General features: G+C 33.1%; 4 protein-coding genes across 7 annotated transcripts; 2 read left to right on the forward strand and 2 right to left on the reverse strand.

The window, feature by feature from the left end:
• Positions 1 to 223: 223 nt before the first annotated feature.
• LOC100794179 (uncharacterized) lies at positions 224 to 11020 on the reverse strand. 4 transcript variants are annotated; one of them, XM_006585413.4, is made up of 11 exons: positions 10608 to 11020; positions 9306 to 9534; positions 8208 to 8355; positions 7399 to 7497; positions 6874 to 7031; positions 6405 to 6570; positions 5218 to 5354; positions 3776 to 4454; positions 2101 to 2213; positions 756 to 1011; positions 224 to 640 (listed from the first exon to the last, which is right to left on the reverse strand). In XM_006585413.4, the coding sequence occupies exons 1-11, from the start codon at positions 10786 to 10788 to the stop codon at positions 344 to 346; spliced, it is 2463 nt and encodes an 820-aa protein (XP_006585476.1). In that variant the 5' UTR covers positions 10789 to 11020; the 3' UTR covers positions 224 to 343. The 4 variants fall into 4 exon arrangements, 3 of the variants coding, with proteins under 3 accessions (XP_006585476.1, XP_040874209.1, XP_040874210.1); XM_041018275.1 differs by lacking the exon at positions 10608 to 11020 and adding an exon at positions 8533 to 8618 and having other exon boundaries at positions 8208 to 8363; positions 9306 to 9428; XR_415548.4 differs by lacking the exon at positions 224 to 640 and adding an exon at positions 1609 to 1721 and having other exon boundaries at positions 872 to 1011; positions 10608 to 11000.
• Positions 11021 to 12746: 1726 nt separating this feature from the next.
• LOC100306679 (uncharacterized) lies at positions 12747 to 15314 on the forward strand. Its single transcript, NM_001251692.2, has 6 exons — positions 12747 to 13072; positions 13387 to 13500; positions 14288 to 14383; positions 14478 to 14552; positions 14869 to 14936; positions 15092 to 15314. The coding sequence occupies exons 1-6, from the start codon at positions 12770 to 12772 to the stop codon at positions 15162 to 15164; spliced, it is 729 nt and encodes a 242-aa protein (NP_001238621.1). The 5' UTR covers positions 12747 to 12769; the 3' UTR covers positions 15165 to 15314.
• A 684-nt stretch (positions 15315 to 15998) lies between these two features.
• LOC100806911 (F-box protein At1g10780) lies at positions 15999 to 19121 on the forward strand. The gene is made up of 4 exons (XM_003531536.5): positions 15999 to 16789; positions 17456 to 18199; positions 18338 to 18618; positions 18707 to 19121. Exons 2-4 carry the CDS (start codon positions 17458 to 17460, stop codon positions 18941 to 18943), a joined length of 1260 nt encoding a protein of 419 aa, XP_003531584.1. The 5' UTR covers positions 15999 to 16789; positions 17456 to 17457; the 3' UTR covers positions 18944 to 19121.
• A 2805-nt stretch (positions 19122 to 21926) lies between these two features.
• On the reverse strand, positions 21927 to 24761 carry LOC100807443 (transmembrane emp24 domain-containing protein p24delta3). The gene is made up of 4 exons (XM_003531537.5): positions 24391 to 24761; positions 23486 to 23695; positions 22414 to 22490; positions 21927 to 22304 (listed from the first exon to the last, which is right to left on the reverse strand). The coding sequence occupies exons 1-4, from the start codon at positions 24697 to 24699 to the stop codon at positions 22160 to 22162; spliced, it is 741 nt and encodes a 246-aa protein (XP_003531585.1). The 5' UTR covers positions 24700 to 24761; the 3' UTR covers positions 21927 to 22159.
• Between the last annotated feature and the right edge of the window lie 896 nt (positions 24762 to 25657).

Consider the following 25657-nt stretch of genomic DNA (forward strand, 5'->3'; position numbering starts at 1 on the left):
TTGACTGGTTCCTATTTTTTGTAATTTTCTTTTTTTGGCTTCTGTTGCTTCATTGACTTCTATTGAGTGAAACATCAATTTATTCGAGGATGCCTAAAAAGCCTCTATAAAACCAGCCATGTAAATTAGAAATTCTCTGTTGTAACTAATCGTATATTTTTTTCAATGAGAACCAACATTGAGGACGGTTTCAAAATTAGAGAGAGAAGTTAAAACTGAAAACTACCCAGCTCAAGTATTCCGTATAACAAATCCAAAGCTTCCTATTTTTCTTTACAAAAAATTGAAACAAAATTTACATATTTACAATATCTGTAAGTAACACTGAAAATGGTATCACTAACTATCTGGACTTTCCACTGCTCTGATTTCCTTGTGATTTTGATTGATCCTCCATTTCCTTTAAGTAAATTTCTGATCTGGATTCTTCATTTTCAAATGGTAAAATTGACACGGGGACAGCAGGAACCGTATGCCACCTCTCTCTGAGAAAATTTCTGAACTTCTTCACCATTTCTCTCCGAAACTCAAGCTCCCTTGTGAACATATCAAAGAGAAGAAAGGAAAAAATGTACTTGAACGGGACAATGAGGAGAATGGTTGCAGAAGATATCAGCACCAGTGCAACCTCAGTAGTTATCTGATAAAGGTAATCATATTAAACATCCTCTAAGACAGGAATAAAGATCAAAATAATATAAACAACCCTCCCAAAGTGTCAGATCATATTAAAGAACATGGTTGAATGCTCATACCTGTGGATGGCCAGAAAGTAAAATAGAACGTATTTTGAGGAGGGAGACATTCACTTGCTGCATAAAATTCTCGACATCACGCATGGCATCTTTTACAGCAATAATCTTTTGTATCGTATTAGATGGTGGCTGGTCACGTATTGTGACTTCACCAAAAGATCGACCAAGGCGGCCTTGCTCTTTAAGGGCCCTGATTGTCAGCATGCCAACTGCCAAAATCATCAACATCACGGGAAACATATATGACAGCAGGTTTCTGGAAAGGCAAATTAAAACATCAGCTCAAAAAATAATAACAGCATGAAGGAAAAGGTGCACAGAAACAATTAGCAAGATCATCAATTAGTTTGCAATACACATATGCTATAAATATGTTGTCCAAAGCATTGTCCTCTAAGGAAGCCATATATCACCAACCAAAAGATTTTAAACCCCAAGAATGTAAACAATGAAACTGTTTCTGTGAGTAGAATGTCATAAATTTTTCCATGATAATCAGGCATTTTTCCTCCATATCACCACTGGAAATATGGTATATCCCCATAAAATTATCCATCCTTACTACTCACAAAGACTTCAAAACGAATTATCAAAACTACCTAAGTATCTATGAATACTCATACTCATTGATCCCCACCAACAACAATAAAAGCTTTCCGCTGTTTTAAAAAAAAAACAATAAAAGCTTTCCACTAAGTGAGGTCATCTACATGAATTACATGATGCCACTGAGCTCAGTTAAAAACAATATTCTTAGAGATGTTATTCGCCATGAGATTCATTGTTCACCAAAGTTGCTAAGAATATAAGTTTCAGAGCTTGGAAAGTACACCACATTTTATATGGTCCTCACATTTTCTGAAGGTCTAAACTGTTGTTATTACAGTCAGGTGCATGAAGAAATGGAGTCTTAAGCGTTTTCACATCTACAGAACCCAGCCATTTTGTCGTTTAACCACCTTTCCTCTACAATATGAAATATACTTTCAATCAACAATTTATTGCTACATCAGGATATGATAAATGGATGAAGTAGTTAAGCTCAAACCCAGGTCCAAATTTAGGAATTAACGATTCGAAATTGTTGGAAAATAAATAAATTAATAAATCTTCAATGAGAAAAAGTGTTACCAAATAAATTAACACAAAAGAAAAAACAAACCAATGAAACCATTCTATCCATGGCAAACCTCTACTAATCAATAGCCATAAATAAATTTTAAACAATCATCTTTCAGAAGGAAAAATAGAAAGCTAGCTACTGCCATATGATCATTGGGCTGACTTGTGACTGGGAAGACAACAATCATCAATAGCATAATAAAAAAATGAGGTGAGAATCTACCTATAAATAATTGTAAAGGTAAGTCCAAGAAATGCAACAGTCAAGTGTGGCTCCTCCCAGTGCCTAAGCTTTTCAAAGTTTTTGACAATCAAGGTGAAAGGAAACACTAGCTCCTGCATAGGAACAAGATCACTGTCTAAGAACTTATGATTTTTGGAACCCATTCAAAGAAAACAAGAAGAAGATTAAAAGAAGCAACCAAATATGATGGCCTAAGGCAACATTGCTAATAAAGATTCATGCCATGAACTGAACACTAGATCTACACTTCTACAGTAAACTAAAAGGTCATTTGGAATATAAGAATGAGTTAATACAGTTAACATCAGCAATGCAATATATTAAGTTCAATTCAATGCTTGTAAAAGGAAAAAAAAAAAAGGAAATATATAACTTTTAGCATCACCATTACCTTATAAACATCTTATTATTGATTTTAGTATTTTAGAAAGTATAATGAAGTTTCCTCAATTATCAGCTTTAAAATTTCCTCTAATCTTTATTTCATCTTCTAAGGTCACAAAGTTGAAAGAAAAGTAGATATTTAAAACTAGTTATTAATCATGTCAAGCATCAATGAGAGAAAAAAATTCCAAAAAACCCATTTACATTAAAATGGACTCAAATGTAACACGCATTCATCTTTCAAGAACAGAGAATGTATATTTTAAGATAAGAGGGGATCAGAGTGTAATTTTCTCCTTTTTATTTTATTTTTCTTTTGTTTTCTTAGAAGGCTAGAATTGTGTGTGGTACCATGTAGGTTGAACAGGATGACATCATCAATCTGCACGCTGACAAAAATGATCCCAACATAATGTAGAACAACATATTATTTATAATTATATGAGATATAGCACAACTTTCGAAAATTACAATTTATTTTTGCATACTGGATTGCAATTTTCAAACATCAGACAACTCCAGCCACTTTAAAAAAGAAAAAATTTCGTTGTCATGATTCAGGAAAAAGTGAACCCATAGTTTTTCTATTACTTGTATAGTTTATGAAATTAGCAGACAAACTATATATTTTTAGAAATTGATTTGATCAAAGTCTTCTCATAAATTAAAGATCACTGCTAGTAAGAACTTTTCAACACTGATTTTTTACTGCCAAAAATATAGAGGAATGAAATGAAATAACAAATTATTGCCCAGTGCTTATACAAATTACAGCTATTTCTAAATCCTAATACTAACATCTTAGAATGTGTGTTTGGACCTAACTCAACCCCAAAAGCTAGCTCATAGAATAAGGGTTGCCCTCCACTTATATACTCTACCTTGGCCCTATCTCTAGCTAATGTGGGACTTGGATTTTTTCCAATACACCCCCTCACGCCCAGGCACTTTTGGGCTTGGTGCACGGATAACATGGTGGGCAGTCCTTTGAATGGATCTAGGATAGATTCTGATACCATCTTAGAATACGAGTATGGACCTAACTCAATCCTAAAAGCTAGCTCATAGGGAGAGGGTTGTCTTTCACTTATATATCTCTAGTCAATGTGAGACTTGGATTTTTTCCAATAATATAGATTGAGCATAGATTACTAATTTCAGTAATTTGAATTTTGAACTTTGAATGCTGCCAACTTGCCACAATCATAATCTAGTAGTTACTAGTTACTTAAAATTATCAAAGAAGACAAGAGCAAGTTAAGCATCCAACCTTGAAAAGATCAATGTTGCTGGGTATGCCTTGTAGAGTTGCAGCATCAATGGTGGCTTGAGTCTTCTCCACAATGTGGTACTTATGTTTGCTTGTTTTTGCTGCTCTTTCTATGAGTGATAAATCAGCCACAACAAGATTCTTACTTAATATTAAACCTTTTACTGAAATGTTCTTCCAAAAACTAGTGGAAATACTAGACCCCCAAGATGGAGATTTCATCCACTTCTGCAAGTAGACACTTCCATCTATATCAAATACATGGTTGCGGCTATCAGCTATTTCATCAGAAGGTCGAGTTTCTGGCTGATTCCGGGTATTTACAAATCCTGTAACTAGTGGACCTCCCCAATAATTAACAGCTAAAGTTTGGAGGACAATGTCACCATGTGGTGCATTCTGTAAATATGAGAACTGAACAAGCTTGGTGGGATCATCAAGCAACTTCCGCAAATATTGAAGGACTTGGAGTCTAGCAATACCATTTATTGCAGTGGTTGTTGCTCTATCCTTTCCTTTGCGAGCTCCATATACATTAAACAATGACTCATCAGAATCATCAGGTCCATACTCGCGTATGAACCTATGTAAAGCGATGACTTCATTTATAAATGCATGCCAAACATCCCTCCTCATCTCGCCTCCTAAGTCGATGAATTCCAGCACCCACCGATTCAACCTAAGTATGAATATTAATAGAAACAGAAACATAAATTATTTTTAAATGATAATGTTAAATGCAGCAAAGCACTTTACAAATGAGCTATTTTATCCACACATCAAAATCTCCCACATCTCCTAATACACCCTTCTCTTATGGGGAAAAGGAGATAAGGGGAAAGCGAGTCTGATATTCTCCATAACTTTTTATCACCTGAATATCTAGAATATTTAATTGGAATTGATCTTTTTTACCTGGAGAGATTTTGGTAATAAAGATGAGTTCCATGAGCTGAAGAAGGGAGCTCAATTTCAAGGGATCAACAAGGTTTTAATGATTGTGCAAGTAGAAACTAGGACTTTCTAAATCTAGTAGAATTTTAGTTGGTTAATTCTCCTTCCATGAGTCAATACAAGGATGCACAAGGTTTAAAATGGGCATGCAAGTCAACTAGTATTTTATATAGAAGAGAATTAATAAAATGAAAATATACATTATCAGTTAGTTAGAATTTATGAAGAATTCCATGTATTGGAACTAAGGATCTCAGAATAAATAGTTTAATAATGAATTAATTATAAAGCATAATCTTACTCTAATTGATCTACATTAATATGGTAAGAAGATACTTGATAAGCAGTAGTTTATTAATTATAAACCCTAATCATTTTGCAATAAGAACATCAGAAAACATGCTAGATCATCAAATTTTCTTACATTATAAACCACAAATCCAAGACTCGATATAACTAATAAAAAATGCTTGAAGAAGCTTACTCACTCTGAGCCGGAAGAAACAGAAACAGCAGAGTCAAAAAGTGCAGACCCTAAAGGCCCAACCTTTGCCTTCTCTACCTGTAATCCATCATGCGTAAGATCCAATCTCATGGCTCTCTTCTCTGCCAGTATGCCAACTGCCTGGAACAAAGATTTGAAAAGGACATTGAAACAAGATGGTGACTACTTTTCTTTTTATAGAAAATCTTTTAATTTATAATCTATCACCAGTTCACTTTTACACACATTAGCTAGCAAGCAAGCAACAGCAGTCAGTGCCATGCATAATCAATCCTATTTACAGTGAGTATTCTCTAATAGATAACTATCTTAATAAGCTCTCAAAGATTAATTACTAACAAGTAACAATCTCCTCAAACTTAAAATGATAAAATCCCTTGCCCACATTGTTTTCTTGGGGTTTGTATGAGACTATGAGCAGCCTTTAGGTAATTTAATTCTGTTATGAAACAAATATAATCATTCTAGGTTAAGATGGTGCCAACCTCTGACTGCTGTAACATGAAGTCATATATTTATGCCAAGTCTCGGCCTGCAGAGCCTCATTTCGATGAGTCTTGGCTGTAACTGGAAGCCAGCCCTTGAGCCCTATAGAAACTGATCAAATTGGTGGCCTTGATTCCTAAACCAGTCTGAAACTGGCAGGATCATGGAGTTTTTTAAAGCCATAATCTTAAAACATTCAATTTTTCATATGCACAACTAGAAACACATTATACATGAATTTGATTATTTTAACTCTGCATTAGGAGAACTTGGGGGCTAAGACGTGGTAAGTCAAGGAGATCTCATAACAAGAGATTATGTGGCAAGACAGAGATTGGAAATTATGGGCTTAAAGCTGCAACAAGTCAAATGTATTTTTTGGTTGTTATAGGCTTAAGCATTCAGTTCTGTTCCAGGAATATTAGAAAACAAATTAATCTTATGTATCATAACACCAACAAACAACAAAACAAGCAGATATACTAATTTTTTTAATCAAATCACCTCAATCATAAAATATGCTTACACATATTAAAGGCACTATAAGCAATATCTAAAATTATAAAGAACAGTAATTGTGCTTTGTACAGAGAAATCCACATGTCTTTTTGTATTGCTATAGGGAAAATCCTAAAGCTTATGATATAGTATGTTATATAACCATCACATAGAATCATAAAATACCTCAAAATAGATTGCTTTATCAGTAAGAGTAAGCTTGCCAGGCCAGGCCATATTATTCTCCCATTTCAGAACAGGCCGCTTACTGTTGGAACCAATGCATAAAATTCTCTCCTCAGAAAGTTGAGGAAACTCTGGAATCTGATATGATATCAGTTTTTGACGCACTCTGCAGTAATATTAGTACAAGTTCAGCAAAAAAGTTATGTCATACCAGAGAATATTTTTTTATGGAATTATGACAATTCCCCCTTATCATGCCAAAAGAAATTCCATTCTTTCTGTCTATTCTTTCATGTACTAATAATTATCAAGAAAAATTGAGAATACCTAGTGCACTAGAAGCATTTGAGATTGGCAAATCATTACAGGCCATTTATATTTCAACTACTTTGGCTCAGAAACACATGTTGCTAGGATGTCTTCTCCTAAGATCATCACATCATTGACAAATAGATGAATAAAAACTCACTTGACAAATTCATTAATGTAATTCAGCCACGAGCTCACAGAAATGCCCTCTTGATCACCAGCAAGTGCCTTAAAAAGATTGTGCACTGTGGGACGGTCAACAACACCAGAGATTGCAGGAGCAAGACGAACAAAAGCCTCCTCAGTGACAAGTTTATTCTGGAAAGTCCACAAAAGTTACATATATTAAGTGATCTATCAATATCATAAAGAAAAAAGAAACAAATGAAATGATTATGATGAAAAAATAACTGGAAATCCTTGTACCAAAATATCTCCCACCTTCAATGTTCAATCATGATATCATTGACTGAATTCAGAAGATTGAGATGAAATAACTATTCCTAGATAATCATTAAGAAGAGGGAGGACCCTATTTTTGGGTTGCAACAGAGAGGATAATTTAAATTTATAAGTGAACTATCCAGTTAGTCATGTCTACTACATCTAAAAGTTCAAACATTGAGTTACAGTTCAATGGACAAACTAGAGGGAGAATTCAAAGGAAAAATGTAAAGAAGTGAACCTGTAAAGAAGCCTTCTCTGAATTGCTGGAAAGGTCATTAGTGTAAGGATTTTCCCAGGCAAGCATGGTTATGAATATCAGCCTCTGGAATGCAGGGTCCTATAGACATGTCCAAAAGCAATGAGCATTGCATTTATTTTTTGAAAATAAAATAATAAAGTTTATTCAGTATTACAGTATTTGATAATTAAATGGACAAGTGGAACAAAGAACTCCAGCGAGTTAGGATTCATCTGTCACTGCTGCTTTTTTGGCAATTCAAATTTCCCAAAAACCACATATTGTTTTTCACAATAGTTTTTCAAAAAATTATTTCATAGTATATGCGTGCTTTCTTCTTTTGAAGGAGGTTGCACAATTCGTTACCACAAGATAGTTGGGATAAAGTGCTGAATGACATTTGTGAAACTGAAGACCACTGACTCCAAAACACCACCATATTAAATTGTTGGAAGGAGATAAAATAAAAATTAATCAAATCTTCATCAAAAAGATTGCAAAATATGTAAAGAAGAGCTCACCAAAAAAGAGCAGGGCTTAGGTATGGAAAACTATTGGAAAGAGTGAGGGTTCACAAGGAGAAGTGGTGTTGGTCAGATGAAAAATAAAATGCATCAGTAGGAAATAAGAAATAGTATTTTTTTTTCTTTAGAAAATTGTGTTCAGTAAATCAACCTTTCAAATAAAAAACAAAAAAAGTATCACATGCATGTTTGATGAGACCATGATGAACTTAGATAAAACAGAACAGAAAATGAACATCAGACATGGTTTCTAACAAATCATCCAAAGAACAGAGTCTTCAATACCTGGAGGGAAGGATGAATATCAGAACCATCCCTTGACAAAAATCTAAAGCAGCAATATTCAACCAAATTACGGGCATCATTATATACAGATTCAGGCACAAGTGCTTCAAAAATTTTCTGCATTTTCTTCCCGGTCAATCCATTCATCCTGCATATCTTATTTTCAAAAGGTCAAATAATAATTTCTTTATCAGTTTGATAGGCATGAAGCAAGCAAGCAAAACAAAAAAAAGACAGGACCCTAGTTAACGGTGCTTCCCAGGATTCAATTTTCAATTGACATTAAACTAACAAAGCAACACATGCCAAATAATTGATAGCTCACATGGAAAATTCCCTGGCCTCCCCCCTCCTTCTCAGGCTCGTGGGCATTGGGACCTTGTTGGACTCAAGAAATAAGCATACTCAATTCTGAATAAAGATATAAATAATTTAGCTTTTAAGCCAGATTTGAGTACAAACACAGGGTTCCCCCTAAGAAAGAGTTTCCTCCTTCTAAACACAAGGAATAACAGTCTAACATCTTATTTCCCTTTTACTCTGCAACACTACTTAATAAATCAGATTTTTCCCTATCAGCCTCCTAAGTAAACCAAAAAATACAAAATAAAGGTAATGAGTCTTAATAGGAAAGCTGCTTACCCACACATTTAGCATGATAAATTGAAAATTATATTCTTGTGTATCTCAGTCATAACTCAACTCATAGCTAGCAAGAACCACCCTATATTTTTGGATTGCAGAAAACAGTTTAAGAAAAGAAACTAAAGAAATAATCAGAACCATTTAGTATATTAGTATTAGTATATAATAAACATTTTAAGGCAAAAGAACGAAAGGAAGAGTAGAAAATAAACATTATTTAGTGTCTTCTCTTATTAGTTATTACACAGTCTTTTTCAGTAATTTTGGGATGACAAATAAATAATTTTACTGTGCATTTCAAGTGCAAAAGTAAAAACATATATCATATAGCACTTCAGTTATATACTTTAGTCTTGAATCTGTTAATATATAATTCCATTCGATGAATGCACTGGCCCAAGGACCAATATAAAAAAATTTACATCCAAAACAGAATGATTAACGGGTATGCACCTGCTGAATTGTTCAATACAAATCACAACAGCTAGAGAAAGAACCCCACAAGGTGTTCTACGGTCCATTGTCTGCTCTATCATGAATATGTCTTCCATAACTTGAAATCCACAATCATTTTCAGTATCAGGCTTCCTACTTTGACCAGGTTTTGCAAGTGGAAAAGTAACTTCATTCCAAAAATTTTGGGTCCTCGACATCAATACATTCAATCTTTCTTGAATAGAACCTTTGAAAAAGAAATGGAAAATTTAATTTATTAAAATAAACAGCCAGAATGAGAGAGATAAAGGAAAAAAAAAACACTATAATTTGGAAAAATGTTATATTCTATGAAGCACGAACTCTCACACGGACACTTTGACACAACTAATGTCTAAAATATAGGATACGGAGACACCGCATACACATACAAACAGAGATATTCTAATTAAATGAAATGTGAGTAACATAAAACAGAATTTCTAAATGATGATATATTCATCTTTTTAAACCAATATTCTATGTTTTTCAAGTGTATTAGTTGTGTAAAGGTGATAGCTTAATTGCTCAACCCAACAAAAAGTAACTTTTGAATTAGGCACCTAATAAGAAGGGTCAGAAAGTGTGAAACAAGGTGTTGGTGTTGAAAATGTGTCCGACCGACATGATAACACTTCGAACAAGAAAGGTGCCCATGCTTTATAGGTTATATTCTTTTAACCTCAGAGACAATCAACAAGTCGTTGGTCCGAGTCGTACTGAATTGGATCCCCTTAAACAAGATATCAGATTCAAGTCTTGTAGATGGAAAAAATATGGTTGAGAGGGGAAAACTCCAATAAAGGTGGATAGGCAGGTTCTATGACGGAGATTAGTCCTCAGCAAAGCCAATGATACTTTGTACAATAACATGATTAAAAAAAACCTCAAAAACAAGATTGTGACTAAAACAAGAAGGCAGAAGCTTAAAAAGTGTGAACATAAGAAGTTACATGATACTTCGTACAATAACATGATTAAAAAAAACCTCAAAAACAAGATTGTGACTAAAACAAGAAGGCAGAAGCTTAAAAAGTGTGAACATAAGAAGTTACATGATACTTCGTACAATAACATGATTAAAAAAAACCTCAAAAACAAGATTGTGACTAAAACAAGAAGGCAGAAGCTTAAAAAGTGTGAGCATAAGAAGTAACTAAACTAACGTTGGTTGGATGGTTAAAAAAGAGGAAAAGGTCTCGAGTTGTACTAACAAAAAACTAATCAACTAACAATTAATATTTACCAATAAAAAAACAAAAAAGTAACAAGAGAACGTACTAGTACTTATGTCATTTAGCTTCCATTTATGCCCTAAAGACTGCGCCACGAACTTAAATGGGAACTTTTGCTCCGAGGATATTCTTCTGGAATACTTGCTGTACACACAAAAATCTCTGTGGGGAGAAATCATATACCCGGGCGATGTCCCCAACTGGGTCATCGGAAACTTTGACCCCATAATTTTTTTTTCGGTATTCAAGATTCAAACTTGAGAAGAAGCATCAAGGAAATGATTACAACAGAAAAAGAGGATGAGACTTGAGAGAGAAAATGATTTGAAGAGATCATCAATTCATACTTTTGCACCTTCTGCCTACTCTTGCTCTGTTTTTCTTTTTTGTGAGAGTCACCGACCGAAGAACCATTTGTGGTCTTATTCCGTTAAAAAAAAACATTATATTACTCGTGTTATTGAATATATATATATATATATATATATATATATATTCTGAATTTTCTTATTTCTGTGCAACATTTTTTTTTATGAAATCACATGTTACGTCGAACCACAGAGTATAATATAAGACAGAAGAAATAGTTATATGCATCATTACATGTCATATAATTTTTTCTGACATTAAAATTATGGAACTCGTTTTTTTTTTCTCAGTCCCTGGGTAGACTGTACGAGGAGACTAATAAACAAATTTCAATTTATATATATATATATATATATATATATATATATATATTATTAATTAAAATTTATTTAAAAAATATAAAATTAGGAGAAAGATTCATTAAATAAAATAAAAATTAAAGTCTTTAAAAATTTAAATTTTTTGTAAATAATAAATAGAACAAATTACAGAAATTGTCTATCAGATTTGTTCTATTTACACATATCTGGTCTTCTTTTAAAATTATTACATTAACATTCATATTGTAACTATTGTAATAATGTTTAAGTTGTCATTTAAAAATTAAAAAATATTTATATTATTTTTTAATTTATTTTTAGGAAAATTTGAAATTGTCCTTGATTTTTAAGTGAATCAAACAAAGAGAAAGTAATGAAATTGTATTAGGTATTTTTTCTTCTTTCTCCTCTTCTCTTAACCAAAGGGGAGTTACATTCTTGATCTTGTTTTCTCCTCCATAGTGGTGCTAGGCAAGTTTCTCCTCCATGGTCATGGTAGAAGGCATGCTCTCCTCCGTAGTGGTGATAGGTAAGTCTTTGATGTTTTAAAAATGTTACACATATACACCCTGAAGTTGTAGAAATGTTACACATGCACCCCTTTTACAAATAGTATATATGTTTCCCTCTATTTTACAAAAATTATATTTGATACCCCTTTTCCCTATTTGGCTAGAATATAAAAAAAAAAAATCATAGAACAATTGAATATTATCAAAAACAAAAAATAAATTAACCTCATGAATATTAATCTATGAAAACAAATTAGCACCAGCTTCATCATGCTCAACAACAACAATAGCCCTATAGATTTAATAATGACATGTAAAAGATAAGAGTTTTAAACGAAGATAAAAGAAAAAATAATTTTAGAATTAAAATTTTAATAAACATCACATGCTTACCAAATCATCTAAAAAAATAAACGAAATAAAATTTTAATAAACATCACATGCTTACCAAATCATCTAAAAAAATAAACGAAATTAACATTATTAAGAAGGAAGAATATAAAAATATAATGAAATCATAAAAGATAGAGCATTTTGAAAAAAAGAAGAAAAAACATAGTGTACATCTTAGAGGAGGTTATTGCAATTTATTCTAATAAATATATATTTAAAAAAATGTGTTAAAGTTGTTAAATTCTCTTTTGGTGGAGGATATCTTTTCTTTTACTTTTTTTCTTCTCACTCTTATACTAGAGGAGCGTTGAGAAGCTTTATTATACTAAGGAAAAAGTTACCAATAAGTAAGTAATTCGACCGATAGTTGACTAGATTTTTTTAAGGTATCAGATCTAAATTTTATGAATAAAAAATATAATTAAAGAAAGTTTTTTATTAAAAATAATCAATTAAATTTTTTGATAGAGATTGTGATATGCTTATTAAAAAAAATACTAAGGAGAAGTTTAATTATTTTTATAATAATTGGAAAGGCAATATGATACGAGTTGTTATGACTTATGAGTCTGTTGTGTCGTGTCTAATAAAGAAGGGCACAACCAACATAAGGCATGGCCTTATCCTCTCCCTCCCTCTTTTCAGCTGTAAACGCCACATATTCAGTACCCCATTTCCATGCACTGCCACTTTCACTTTCTTCTTCTTACTTTCCAATTAATGTTAGACCCTCCACCCATCATGTCCTTGTCTCTGATCATAATCACAAATGGAGAACAAAAGTTTCATTTTTCACTTCCTTCTTGAAGCAGAAAGGTAAAGATGCCAAGATCATCAAGGAAGAACTCCTTGAGGCCATTGCACCACTTGATCGAGGGGCTGATGCCACTCCCCAAGACCAGCAAACAGTTGATCAGGTCAGCTCAATTCCATGCTTTGTTCATTAATTTCCTCAATCATACCGTAATTTTGCATGTCTACAATGAAAGCTAATTAATTATTGTTACTTACTTATGAGATATAAGGTGGATTTTGATGGTTAAGGGAGAAGGAAAGAGAGGAAAGATCTTTAAAAAAAAGTAATATTGCGTGCTTTCTATCCATTCTCTAAGATGTACTGAATATATGTTGTCTTGCATTCTAATTTTTATCATTAATTTTCTTCCAACAAAAATTTCTCAACTTCACTTACATTTTTATCCTTGATTCGTGGAATTAATTTCTAAAATAGATTGCGCGCGAACTTGAGGCAGTTACTCCAATAAAGGAGCCCCTCAAATCTAACCTACTCGATGGAAAATGGGAGCTTATATACACTACCTCGCAGTCAATCTTACAAACCAAGGTAAACAATTATTCTGGTGATAAATCAACTAAGATATGTTAGATATTATGATGCATCTAAATATCTAATGTTTGCAAGCATATTGCAGGTTCTTTCCTTCTATTCTGTGTTTACATTTTTTTTCTAGCAAAAATTCATTTTCACCGAATGCACATTGAATTCCATTAATAGAACATTCGCCATTATATACATGGTTAAGCTCAAGGTAGAATGGGAAATATAAGGTTGTTCCAGTGGTCGGAGAAGGAAGAAGGGAGGGACAAGAGGTTGCGGGTTCGAATCCCCCACTGAAATTTCTAACAAAAAATTAACAGACTAATATTTGCCAATAAAAAAAAAAACTCAAGGTAGAATTTTCAAGAAGTTGCCATTATAGCCCCACACCTCCACTAACAATGCTACCCAAATCTCTCACTTTGTCTAGAGTTTAGATCATAGAATTGTCATGTATGTGCAAATCTTTGCAGAAAAGGGAAATATAAAACCAATATCTATTACATGTATTCAGTCATTTACTAGCAATCTAGCATTAGTATCAAAACTAGCTTCGCTATGTGTTATTGTCTTTGCACTTATAATGAAGTCCTCAGTACTATATCTTGTGCGATACATGACCCATATTTTAACAAGCTTTCACTAAATTCCAAAATATCTATTTTGCTTCTGTTGTTCCCTTTTCATTTTGCAAGATAAGATGATTCTCTAATAGATTAAAAAAAAACAATTTTTCTCCACCTTGCCATGTCCCATTTTTTGCCTGCTAACTTTTTCAATAATGCAACTACAGAGACCAAAGTTGTTGAGATCAGTTGCAAATTATCAAGCAATCAATGTCGATACTCTAAGGGCCCAAAATATGGAATCTTGGCCATTCTTCAACCAGGTAATACTAGTGAAATTGAGACAAGTTTTCACCATTTATTCATTCTCACTCAAACATTTGCTTATGTATGTAATCAAAAATCAATATTGTGTAGGTGACAGCAGATTTAACACCTTTAAATCCAAGGAAAGTAGCTGTAAAATTTGATACTTTCAAAATTGGAGGCATTGTAAGTATTCGGAGTCTCAGTAGTTATCATTGAAATTCTATTTTGTAATGTGCTAGCTGACATTGGCTTAAGAACCTTTAGGAGTGAAAAAAAGCATTTGCAAATTCTGTAGAGATTTCTTTGCAAATTCTGTAGAGATTTCTTTGCAAATTCTAATGATCTAAGAACCATACACATTACATTAGTCATAGTCACTATCCTATACCTGCAATTTGGAACTGCTTAAGAACTAGTGAGTAATGTGTATGTGTGTCTATGCACTGGTTGAATAATAGCTTGTGAGCATGATCTATTCCATCATAATGTACACATGCAGATACCTATTAAAGCACCTGGAAGAGCTCGTGGGGAACTGGAAATAACATATTTGGACGAAGAACTGCGGTGAGTTACCAGCCAGATTACTTGAAGAGAATATCTTAGTTAGATTTATGTTTATTCTTTTTAGAGAAAGATGTTTATGAAACCATTGGACCTTTTATCTGGTATAGATATCAAATACTCGTTGTCATACTTTGTGGTAACAATTAATGTAACAGGTTATCAAGAGGTGATAAAGGAAACTTGTTCATCTTGAAAATGGTGGATCCGTCTTACAGGGTTCCTATATGATGGCATTGTCAGCATTGCAATGCAGTACTTGTGTTCTTCCTCTCTAGGGATTCAAACTACCATCATAGCTCACTGAAAATACACGTTGGAGCTTATACTAGCACTGCACTATTATTCAAGTTGACTTGAAGCATTTTGGGACCGTTCTTCCAGACTTCCAGTACAAAAGATAAACTGAAATAGTATAATCTTAATCTCTGTAATGAGTTCTACTCTTTATCTCCTCAAGGTCGGTGAATAAAATAAAAAAAAATAATCATTAATATTAATGAGGGCGAGTCCTGGTGCAGCGGTAAAGTTGTGCCTTGGTGACTTGTGACAATTATGTGAGCTTATCAATTTTTTCCCTACTTATTTTTCCGTCTAAACAAATAAGAGAAAATATCTCTTCATTTCCCAGTTTGCACACCCCTAGATGCTTGATATTTGAGCTTGAGTATTGCACTAAATTAATCACATAATTTATGTCACTTGCTAGCCTTGCCATTACTTTTTTGTGTGAAAAGGATTTAGAAGAGAGATTATTTTGAAGTGCACCCGAGAGAGGTCACCTTCCAATTCAAATTCAAATTTTAAAATTTTTCAAGAGACCACAATTGATTTTTTTACTATCATATATATATATATATATATATATATATATATATATATATATATATATATATATATATATATATATTAAAATCATTTACATATTCAAAACTTTGAATAGAATGGTAATCATGCAGAAATATAATTTTCTTCAATTTTTACCTCCAAAACAGTTCACCTTTGGTTAGCATATTAGATAATAGAAAGAAATGCTATCAGTTTACGATAAGGCCTGGAAATTATTAGATGATATTGAATTATTTTGATTTCTGATAATCTCTTGTATGATATATAATCAAGTGTTTTTTTTGTAAATTATAAAATTTAAATGTTACATAAATATTAGCTGGAAGTATAAACACATAATGGTTTATGACCGTTTAATAAATTTTCTTATTAATCGACATAAGGTATATATGGAGAAGTCATGCCAAAAATCTTCCACTCATGTAAAATCTTTGAGGAAAAGCCTTACAAAATCATGATTTTTTCTTTAAAAAAGTAGAAATTAAAAAATAATTGGTATAACAAAAAAAACTAATTTCTTACAATTAGTAAATTAATATTCAAATTTTTACTAGAAAAAATCTTTATATTTAATCATATCTCAAACAAATTCTGTCTCGAAAATGATAGGTGAGAAGAAAAAAAAAACTATATATCATGAAAGGACAAATCATGTGAGTTTTCCGGAAAAGTGATCAGTAGGAGCTATTCTTAATTTCCTATACAGAGTATGTATTTAGCTATTTATTTATTTATATGTTTAATTATTATAGCCTCGCATAGAATCTGTTTGAACGGTAAAATAAATTTGAAAAACCTAAAAGAAAACGCGGGCTAATTTTCATTCCACCCTCCTTCCCCAAAATTTCCTTTACAGCCTCGCAATATCATCAATACATACATTTCCCATATAAATTCACAAACCCAACACGCCAAAACCCTCAAATCAAATCTCTCTCTCCCGACCAATCCCCAGAGAGATTCGGCATCCAACCTCAGATCTTCATTCTATTCCGATTTCATATTCTGTAAGCTCTTTCTCTGACCCTTTTTTGCTTCTGTCTTGCTGGATGAATTGGATTAAAAAAAAACATTTATGTTCCATGTTTTGTTTTTCGGGGTTCGATGATGCATTAGTTTTTCCAACCAATTTTACAAGATTTGGTTTTATTTCTGTCTGAATTTTTGATCCAGTGCTTAGATCTCATCTGGGTTCCCCCAGTTATGTTTTTTGTTTCTATAGAAGCAGAATTTTCTACCTTTTCCCTTCTGGGTTTTCTCCTTATACATCCCACTGTACCACACTGAGTTTTTTTACTTTTTTAATATGTTCTGTTTCCCTGTGTGCATAATTGTTTATAACTAGAACTCAATTTTGTTGCTAACAGCCAAGTAAACAGTTCAACAAATTTTACTTTTTTGAGTTTTCAAAGAATTGGGATTTCTAAGCTGGCTCAAAGGAGTTGTCATAGGAAAGATAGTTCCCAGGATGAAAATGCTTCAATCAGATTCTGAGATTAAAATAACTTGAGTCTTACATACTTTTCTAATACTTGTGCTTGAGTTTTACATCGTCTTTATTATGTTTTTTATGATTTCATCTCTCCATTCATATTGCTTGATGAGAATGATGATCTTTTACTCTTGAATCTGTCTACATACTGACATTTATCTATTTTAATTTTTGTCCTCAGCAATGGAACCTCTCCCTGATGCCATTCTTCAATACATCTTGTCCCATATCAATAATGCCCGCGATGTGGCGGCTTGCAATTGTGTTTCTAAGCGATGGAAGGACTCAATGGCTTACATCAGAATGCTCTACTTCCCTCGCAACTCATTTGATAACCCTTCTCTTGGTGAAAGTACGGACGACATTGTGAAAAGAATGGTATCAGCAGTTGTGCGATTGGAAGAACTAGTTGTATACAGCCCCTTCTCCACATCCGGCCTTGCTTCATGGCTATCACTTGTTGGTATGTCTCTTTCTCAGCTCGAGCTTCGAATGGACTACCTTGCTGAAAGTCAAGACTCCCATGAAAGCCCTTCAAAATTGGATTGCATTGGTGCAGCAAGGAATTTGGAATCTCTAAAACTCTGGGGTGTCTTAATGATGCATTCCCCAAAATGGGATGTCTTCCAAAATCTTAGAACCCTTGAAATAATTGGTGCAAGATTGGAAGAACCTGTATTGACTGTGGTGCTTCAGTCATGTCCATATCTGAGAAGGTTGCTACTGCTTGGATGTGAAGGGGTAGCATCGATCTCAATTGACCTTCCCTATTTAGAGCAGTGTAAGCTGGATTTTTATGGTCCAGGGAACTGTTCACTTACGCTATCCTCCCCAAAAATTGAATCCCTTGAGGTACAAGGCTGTAGTTGGATTAGGGTTCCTGAAACCCAGCATTTGAGGAATCTTTCAATATCCAATAGTGCAGGTAATTGAAATTTTAAAGTCATTCTTGTATTTATTATTATTCATAGGCCTTATTTTTGTTCCCAAGTACACTACTATGTAATTGTCTTTTTGGTTTAGTGAGCCTAATTTTCTCTCTTTTCATGTCAATTGTTTCCAGGGAGAGTGTATATGGTTGATTTTGGAAAACTTCCAGCTCTGGTGTTCCTGTCTATGAGGGGGATCCAGTGGTGCTGGAATGCAATATGCAAAATGCTGAAATTGGCCAGTGAGGTGAAGCATATTTATATGAAGGTGGAATTCACTGGGGACTATGAGGCTCTTCAATCCTTTCCAGAGATCGATTTTGTTGATTTTTTCAACAACCATCCCAAGCTGCGCAAGTTTGACATCCATGGAGCCATGTTTGCAGCACTTTGCCAGAGGAACAGCCTGAAACATGTAAATTCATAATAACATTTTGATGTTACGAATCTGATTTAGGTGGTTGTTCTATGAAATCTTATCTAATGATGATGTTCATTTGCAGGTGGATCCGGGATTTTTAATTCCATGTTTGGAGGAGGTTGTGATCACAGTGAGGTCACCACTAAATGCTGAACAAAAAATGAGTACTCTTGAATCCTTGTTGAAGTATGGCAAAAAGCTAAGGACTATGGTAATCAAGATTCTTCAGATGAAGAGCTCTCATAGCAGCGCTGATGATTTTTTTGATGAGATTTGCCGATTGAGATACATGAACCATGGAATAGTTCGAATAGAATAAAGCTTAGAGCATGCGATTATTTATTGATACATTCTTAATACAGGACATTGTGTGTTGGTTTCCAGTTTCAAATGGACTGCTGAGTTGATCGCGTCTCAATTTTGAGGAGCTAATTTCTTATTTTAAATGTAATTTGAAACTTTTTTTTTTATAATCAAGAGGTGGAATTTTCCTTCCATTGGGCCGACTTATCTTTTGAAGTAAAATGATACCTTCAATTGTTACACTATTTTTAAGTTGGAGTTTGAATCTTAAACCTTGATTAAGAGATTCAAGTATTAATAACTTTTGACAATATAATTTGAAATTGATAATATCCTTTTCAGCCAAAATGATTTGCCAATTTCCCGTTGATTGCCAATAGTATGAGATAATAATGTCGCTATAAGTTTTCCAATAACATTAGTTGAATTTAAATTTGATGCAATTTAATTAATATTATGATTATGGTTCAATGATATGATACTGCATCATTAAAAGATTTACATAATTGCTATGATAATTAAATTCTTAATGATTTAGTAAAACGCCGTTCAATAATAATGATGTGCGGTGTTTTTTTAATCAATTATATATATATTGCGCACCAAGTGAATCAGAATTAAATTATTTTGATTTATGGAGGCAAAAAGGCTATTTAACCAATGGTGTAAACGCTGTGCACTACGCCAAATGTATGAGGAAAGAGACAGTGGTTTTCTTCTCGTTGCTTATCTATCGATTATATCATTATCAATTATCGATTAATAAGGCTATAGCCATTACGGGTACTTATTCAATTCAAAATTTAGTCTGAATGTTAAATTGGATTATCATGTAATGATTTAGTAAATTGGGATTTTCTTTTGTACATGTTACAAAGATTGGGCTTCCAAGACAAGTGGATTGGGTGAATGAAAGGGTGCTTGGTTAATAGTAGGGTGTTGATTTTAGTGAATGGTAATCCTATAAATGAATTTTTGGTATCAAAGAGATTGAGGCAAGGAGATCTATTGACCGCTTTTCTTTTTAATACTGTGGCGGAATGTTTATGTGGTATGATGAGGGAAGCAATTAAAAAGAATCTCTATCAAAACTATAAGGTGGAGGATAATGAGATGCAAGTAAATTTTCTCCAATATCCAGATGACATTGGAAGAACTGACGTTCGATAATGTGGTGGTCATTAAAAATATCCTAAGGTGCTTCGAACTTGTCTCCCGTCTAAAAGTTAATTTTTTCCGGGAGCAACCTTGGGGCAAGTGGTGTTGGGGAAGAGGTGCTGGAAAGGTATGCAAAGTTTCTAAATTGGAAACTTTTAAAAATTCCTTTTGTTTATCTAGGTATTCCTATAGGAGCAAACCCTAGGTTAGAGTCCTCTTGAAAACTGGTGGTAGATAAATGCTCAAAAAAGTTGTCCCTTTGGAAAAATAAAGTATTATCTTTAGCGGTAAGAGTGTGTCTCGCAAACTCTATTATGTCCTCTTTGCCTTTATTCTTTTTTTCTTTTTTTAAATTTCCAAAAATAGTGGGAAAGAAGATTATTAGCCTTCAAATGATTTTTTTGTGGGGGGAGATGAAGATAAGAGAAAAGTAGCTTGGGATAGTTGGGATGATATTTGTAAGACAAAAGAGTGCGGTAGGTTGGGTGTTAAAAATGTTTTCTTGTATAATGAGGCTTTACTAGCAAAATGGAGGTGGGAATTTTTTCAAGAGAAGGGGTTGTTGTGGAGTGAAGGGTTGAAATCAAAATATGGAGGGTGGAGAGGTCTTTATGAGAGGAATGTCCTTCATCTTCATCTATATGGTGGAGGGACCTAAGAAAGGTTTGTTGTGCAAAAAGTGAGTCAAAATGGTTTGAGAAGTTTATTGAGTGGAAGGTGGGAGATGGTGAAAAGACAAATTTTTTATTTGATAATTGGGTAGGGGATCAACTGTTGGGAATATCCTTTCCTAGGCTGTTTCTCAACTCTAATAAAAAAAATGATATGGTTGCAAACATGGGAGGGTGGGAAGGGTTAACTTGGAGGTGGAAATTTGAGTGGCATAGGGAGTGGTTTGAAAGGGAGATGGAGCAAGTTAATTTTGGTGGACTAGTGCAGAATGAAATTTTAGACAGAGGGGAGGGAGACTAATGGAAGTGGTTGCAACATAGCTCTGTTGTATATACGGTGAAATCTGCCTATAAAGCTATAATTGGAGAAATGATGGGCAGTCAGCTCGAGGATACATATGTACAAATGTGGAAAATTAAATTGCCACCAAAAGTAATCATACTCTTGTGGAGAACAATGTCAAATAAACTGCCAACGGGAGAAAATATAAGGAAAAGAAATATACAAGTACAAAATTGGAATTACTCATGCCCTTTGTGTGGAGAAGGAGATGAAACAACAAATCATATTCTTCTCTCATGTAAAGAGGCTGTGAGAGTGTGGAACTTTGTTACTAGAGGAATGAATTATCTGTTTTTGTTACCAGAAAATATAAAAGGAACACTTCTCACAACATATTTTGATTATGGGTAAGACACTACTAGCAAATGAAAGATGGAAGTATTTGTGGTGCTCAATCGTGTATGTTATGTGGAGAAATAGAAATAAAAGAATTTTTCTGAGCAAGGTTACACCCATAGAGGAGGTCATACAGGATGTATTGTTTCACTGCTGGACTTGGGTGAATCATAAAATGAATGCGTTATTGATGAAGCCATTGTGAAGTTTTGCTAACATTTAGGGAAAAAAGTTATTATGTTTCAACTAAGCAATAATTATTGGGATTACAACTATATTTAGTGGGCATAATGGTTATTTAATATTTTCATCTTGTAGTTTGCTAAATATGATATAACCACTAGAAGGGTCCAGGAACATTTGACATGTAATATGTAAATGGGTATCTCTTATACCTTTTTGGTTACATAAAAGTATTTTTGCTGGAAAAAAAATTATATAAAAACTTCAGCAAATTTACTCAAAAAGTTATTTTATTTGAAGGCAAAATGTTTTGGACAAGTTGAAGGTCAAATCTAGGATGAAAGATCAATTCCTTAGAATGTTGACTACGGTCAACGAATGGTTTGGAATAAAGATCAATTACTCCAAATATAATTCCTTACTAAGGACGCAAAGCTCATAAAAATGCCTAAGTTATAAAATTCCTTCTTTAAAATTAAATCAGCAGTAGCATTGTAACCAAAAATAAATAAATAAATATATGAATCATCACTAGCACCATCTAAATAAGCTTTTTCTTGTGGAAGTATCGCTTCAAATGCCACAACTGCAGAACTGAAACTGCAATGCAGACACCCAAGGACATAAAACTAAACCACGCCACTCTGGCATTTGTGGACTCACTCACGTTCCTTATCTCTGCTTCCCTGAGTAAATATCCCAAAAACAAAACAAAAAATAATACATCAGAAAAGTTAAAATCATTTGCAACAAATAATATTTTGGGGAGGAGGGTGTTGACATAACAAAAATTACCTGCCCCTCAGAAAGATCAAATTCTCGTGGACAGCCTCCACTGTTCCTTCTAGCTTTCTCAACTGAAGCTCTATTCCCTAGTCATATCAATCACGTGTGGAGGATCATGTCAGCAAAATTGAGCATTATAAAGATGAGATAGAATTGTATTTTTAGTTTCCTAATTGTCTGTAATTTCTAATTTTGGTATCCCTTTAAAATTATTCACACATTTTGTCCACTTTTTTTTACAATCACGCAATCTTAATTCTAAAGTCTAGATTTAGATGTTTACTGTTACAAATGAATGTTAATTGTCACGTGTCACGTTCTGATTAGACAATGACTATCACGTTTCATGTTCTGATTGAATGTCGACTCTATAAACGATGGAATGCATTGTTGTTGTCATTAGTCAATTAAAACATGACATATGTTAGTCATCGTCCAATCAAAACGTGACACGTGATAGTTAACATTTATTTGTAATAGTCAACGTCTAAATCTGGACGTAGGGACCAAGATTATCTGATTGGATTAAAAAGGAAGACAAAATGTGTGAATAATTTTAAAGGGAGATCAAAATTGAAATTAAAAACAATTAAAGAGACTAAATTTACAATTTTAGCTAAAGTTAATGAAAGAAGAAAGGTAGACTTCAATTCAAGGAAATACTAAATTACATATCATGGAATTCTATATAAAAACAACACCGAGAGTCTAAGACTCATTCTATAATAATCAATAGGCCTTTTAAGTATATGTTAATATGTTATAGAAATTTATAGTTCTTGTAGTAAAAAAGATTGGTGTAATTATATAAGATTTTATTATAATTATATGAGTGTGAATGATCTATTTAGTGAAAGAATTTGTGTTTAATTCTCATCGTATCTAAAATTTCTTTAGACCAACAACAATCATGTGAGATTAATCTCTAAATTAATAAGATGAAAAATATTTATAGTATTTGATGATGACCAAAATAAATAAATGTTATAGTCCTGGTCAGATGTGACGTAGAACCAAAAAATTCTAGATGAAATTATTATCAGGCATATTAATAGATTATAAATACCAATGAAATATTTACCTCAATCTTCTCCTTTTTAGCAACCGAATCCCAATCCTTGGCTGCAATTCCAGTTTTCCAATCAAGGTTCACACTAACGTCTCCACCTCGTTCATTATGACCCAGCCAGAAACATGCTAAGTAGTTTCCACTTTCTCGAGTTGTAAAGGCGAAATTACCAATTGATATGTTCTCCATATGATGAAGATTGTTTCCATATGGTGATGTGACCTGATTAAAACATATTACTACAGGGAAAAAAATCATTGGAACAACCAACGGGATACCCGAGATGAGAAAATAATACTTACAAGTGATTGATATGATTGATCCCGTGATACGATCAGAACAGCAAGATAAAAAAAATAAAATAAAAGATGTAATATTTATACTGTTTGGGTGTATGAAAATCAGGTATAATTAGTACATGAATAATAATACACGAATATCTGCGCTGCATATATATGCCTACTTGACACTCTTAATTTTTTTTCTTACGGGATCTTGTTTCTATCATATTTATATTTCTATCTCTCTGTAAGTGTAAAATAGGACATAGGTATCATGCACCATTTTCCTTCTAATAATGTGTCAAGGTTATTGCTCAATCCCCATTAAAGAATAATGATATATAAGTTGACACTATACATTATATATACTTATTAACGTACACTCTATTTTTGTCTATCTCTCTTGTTATATATCTCTTCCTTGCTCTTGACATAGATTAAAACAAGGTGAGCATGAATCGTTTGAAAGAATGATATAATATTTGAGATCACAATGCAACAGTATCTCGCAGAGACTTATTTGTTTAGCATGCAAGCATTCAGGCCGAAACAATAATGAATGAATGTATTGAATTTGAAGAGAGATCCGAGGCAGGAAAGGAAAGAAATCAGAAAAGGGTGCGCGAAAAGCGAAACCTTGACGGAAATGGTGGAGTTATGGGAATGATCATTCCCAGTGGTGACGACAGCGTAATCGCCCAAAACGACGACGTTGTTATGGATTTCTTCAGAAACGCACTTGGTGCCGGAGGGTGGTATGGTCAGCCCGAGAGCCCCAGAGGTTGAGAAGAAGAACGAGAAGAAGAAGAGGAAGACAATTAACATTGACATTGACATAGCTCTCTTCTCCACACACACACTGTTTGTGAAATCAACCTCTCCTTCGTTCGATCGATCTAATTTTGATTTGAGGTTCTTCCGATGTGGCCAACAACGTAGTAACATGTAACATCTGTTCTGTCTTTCCTCCTACCTATCCTTTTTTTAGCTATTCTCTTCTCACTATTATACTTTTTTTCCTTTTCCATTTCCTTTTATCCTTTTTTCCATTTATCACATTAACATTATACTTTGTATTTTTCTTAATTAGATGTAAAGATTAACACAAACAGAATTATGTACTTTATGAGTATTTTTAATTCGAATCACTTTTAATATATAGAGACAAAGAAAAACAACAAGTATAATTTGGCGTTTAAAAAAATAGATGTTAAAATATCATTGCTCTTACACTTTAACGAGGGGGAAGAAAATCAAAACTCTGATTATATTTATATTGAGAAACGATATAACTAGAGTTATAATGAGGAGACAATATTCTCTCCATTTCAAAACTCTGATAATATTGAGAAACATTTAATTAACTTACATAAATTTAGACAAAAATGCCCTCATTTATTATTTTACGATTTTTTATATTATTTCCAGCTACTTCATTTATACTTGTATGAAATACTTAATTTTCTATACTATTTCTACTTAAGAAAAAGCATTAATGCTTCACAATAAACACCTTATAAAATTTAAAGTCGTTAATGCTTCATTAAAAGCACTCTTAAATAATCAACTACATATAACAATATAATCGAAAGAAAAAAAATAACAAAAATACAAATTAAAAATTAAAAAACAACCAAAGTTTTAAAATAAAAAAATAAATTAAAACAACCGATAGCAATTGCATGGTCTAGCAGTAGTAGTAGCAGGAGTGAGTTGGTGTAGAAGGCCCAGATGGGGGAATTGCTCCCCTTGGCAACATCCCAAAGCCGATTAATGTTGATTGAATTAAACTTTGCATTTGCAAATTCAATTGCAAACCACCAGCACTAGGTGCCATTGCATGCTGCTGCTGAAAAGCATCATGTAGGTTTCTGGCCTCTGCAGAAAACATCATGAAACTCAT

This window comes from Glycine max, chromosome 8 (genome assembly GCF_000004515.6).
Source record: "Glycine max cultivar Williams 82 chromosome 8, Glycine_max_v4.0, whole genome shotgun sequence".
NCBI lineage: Eukaryota > Viridiplantae > Streptophyta > Magnoliopsida > Fabales > Fabaceae > Glycine > Glycine max.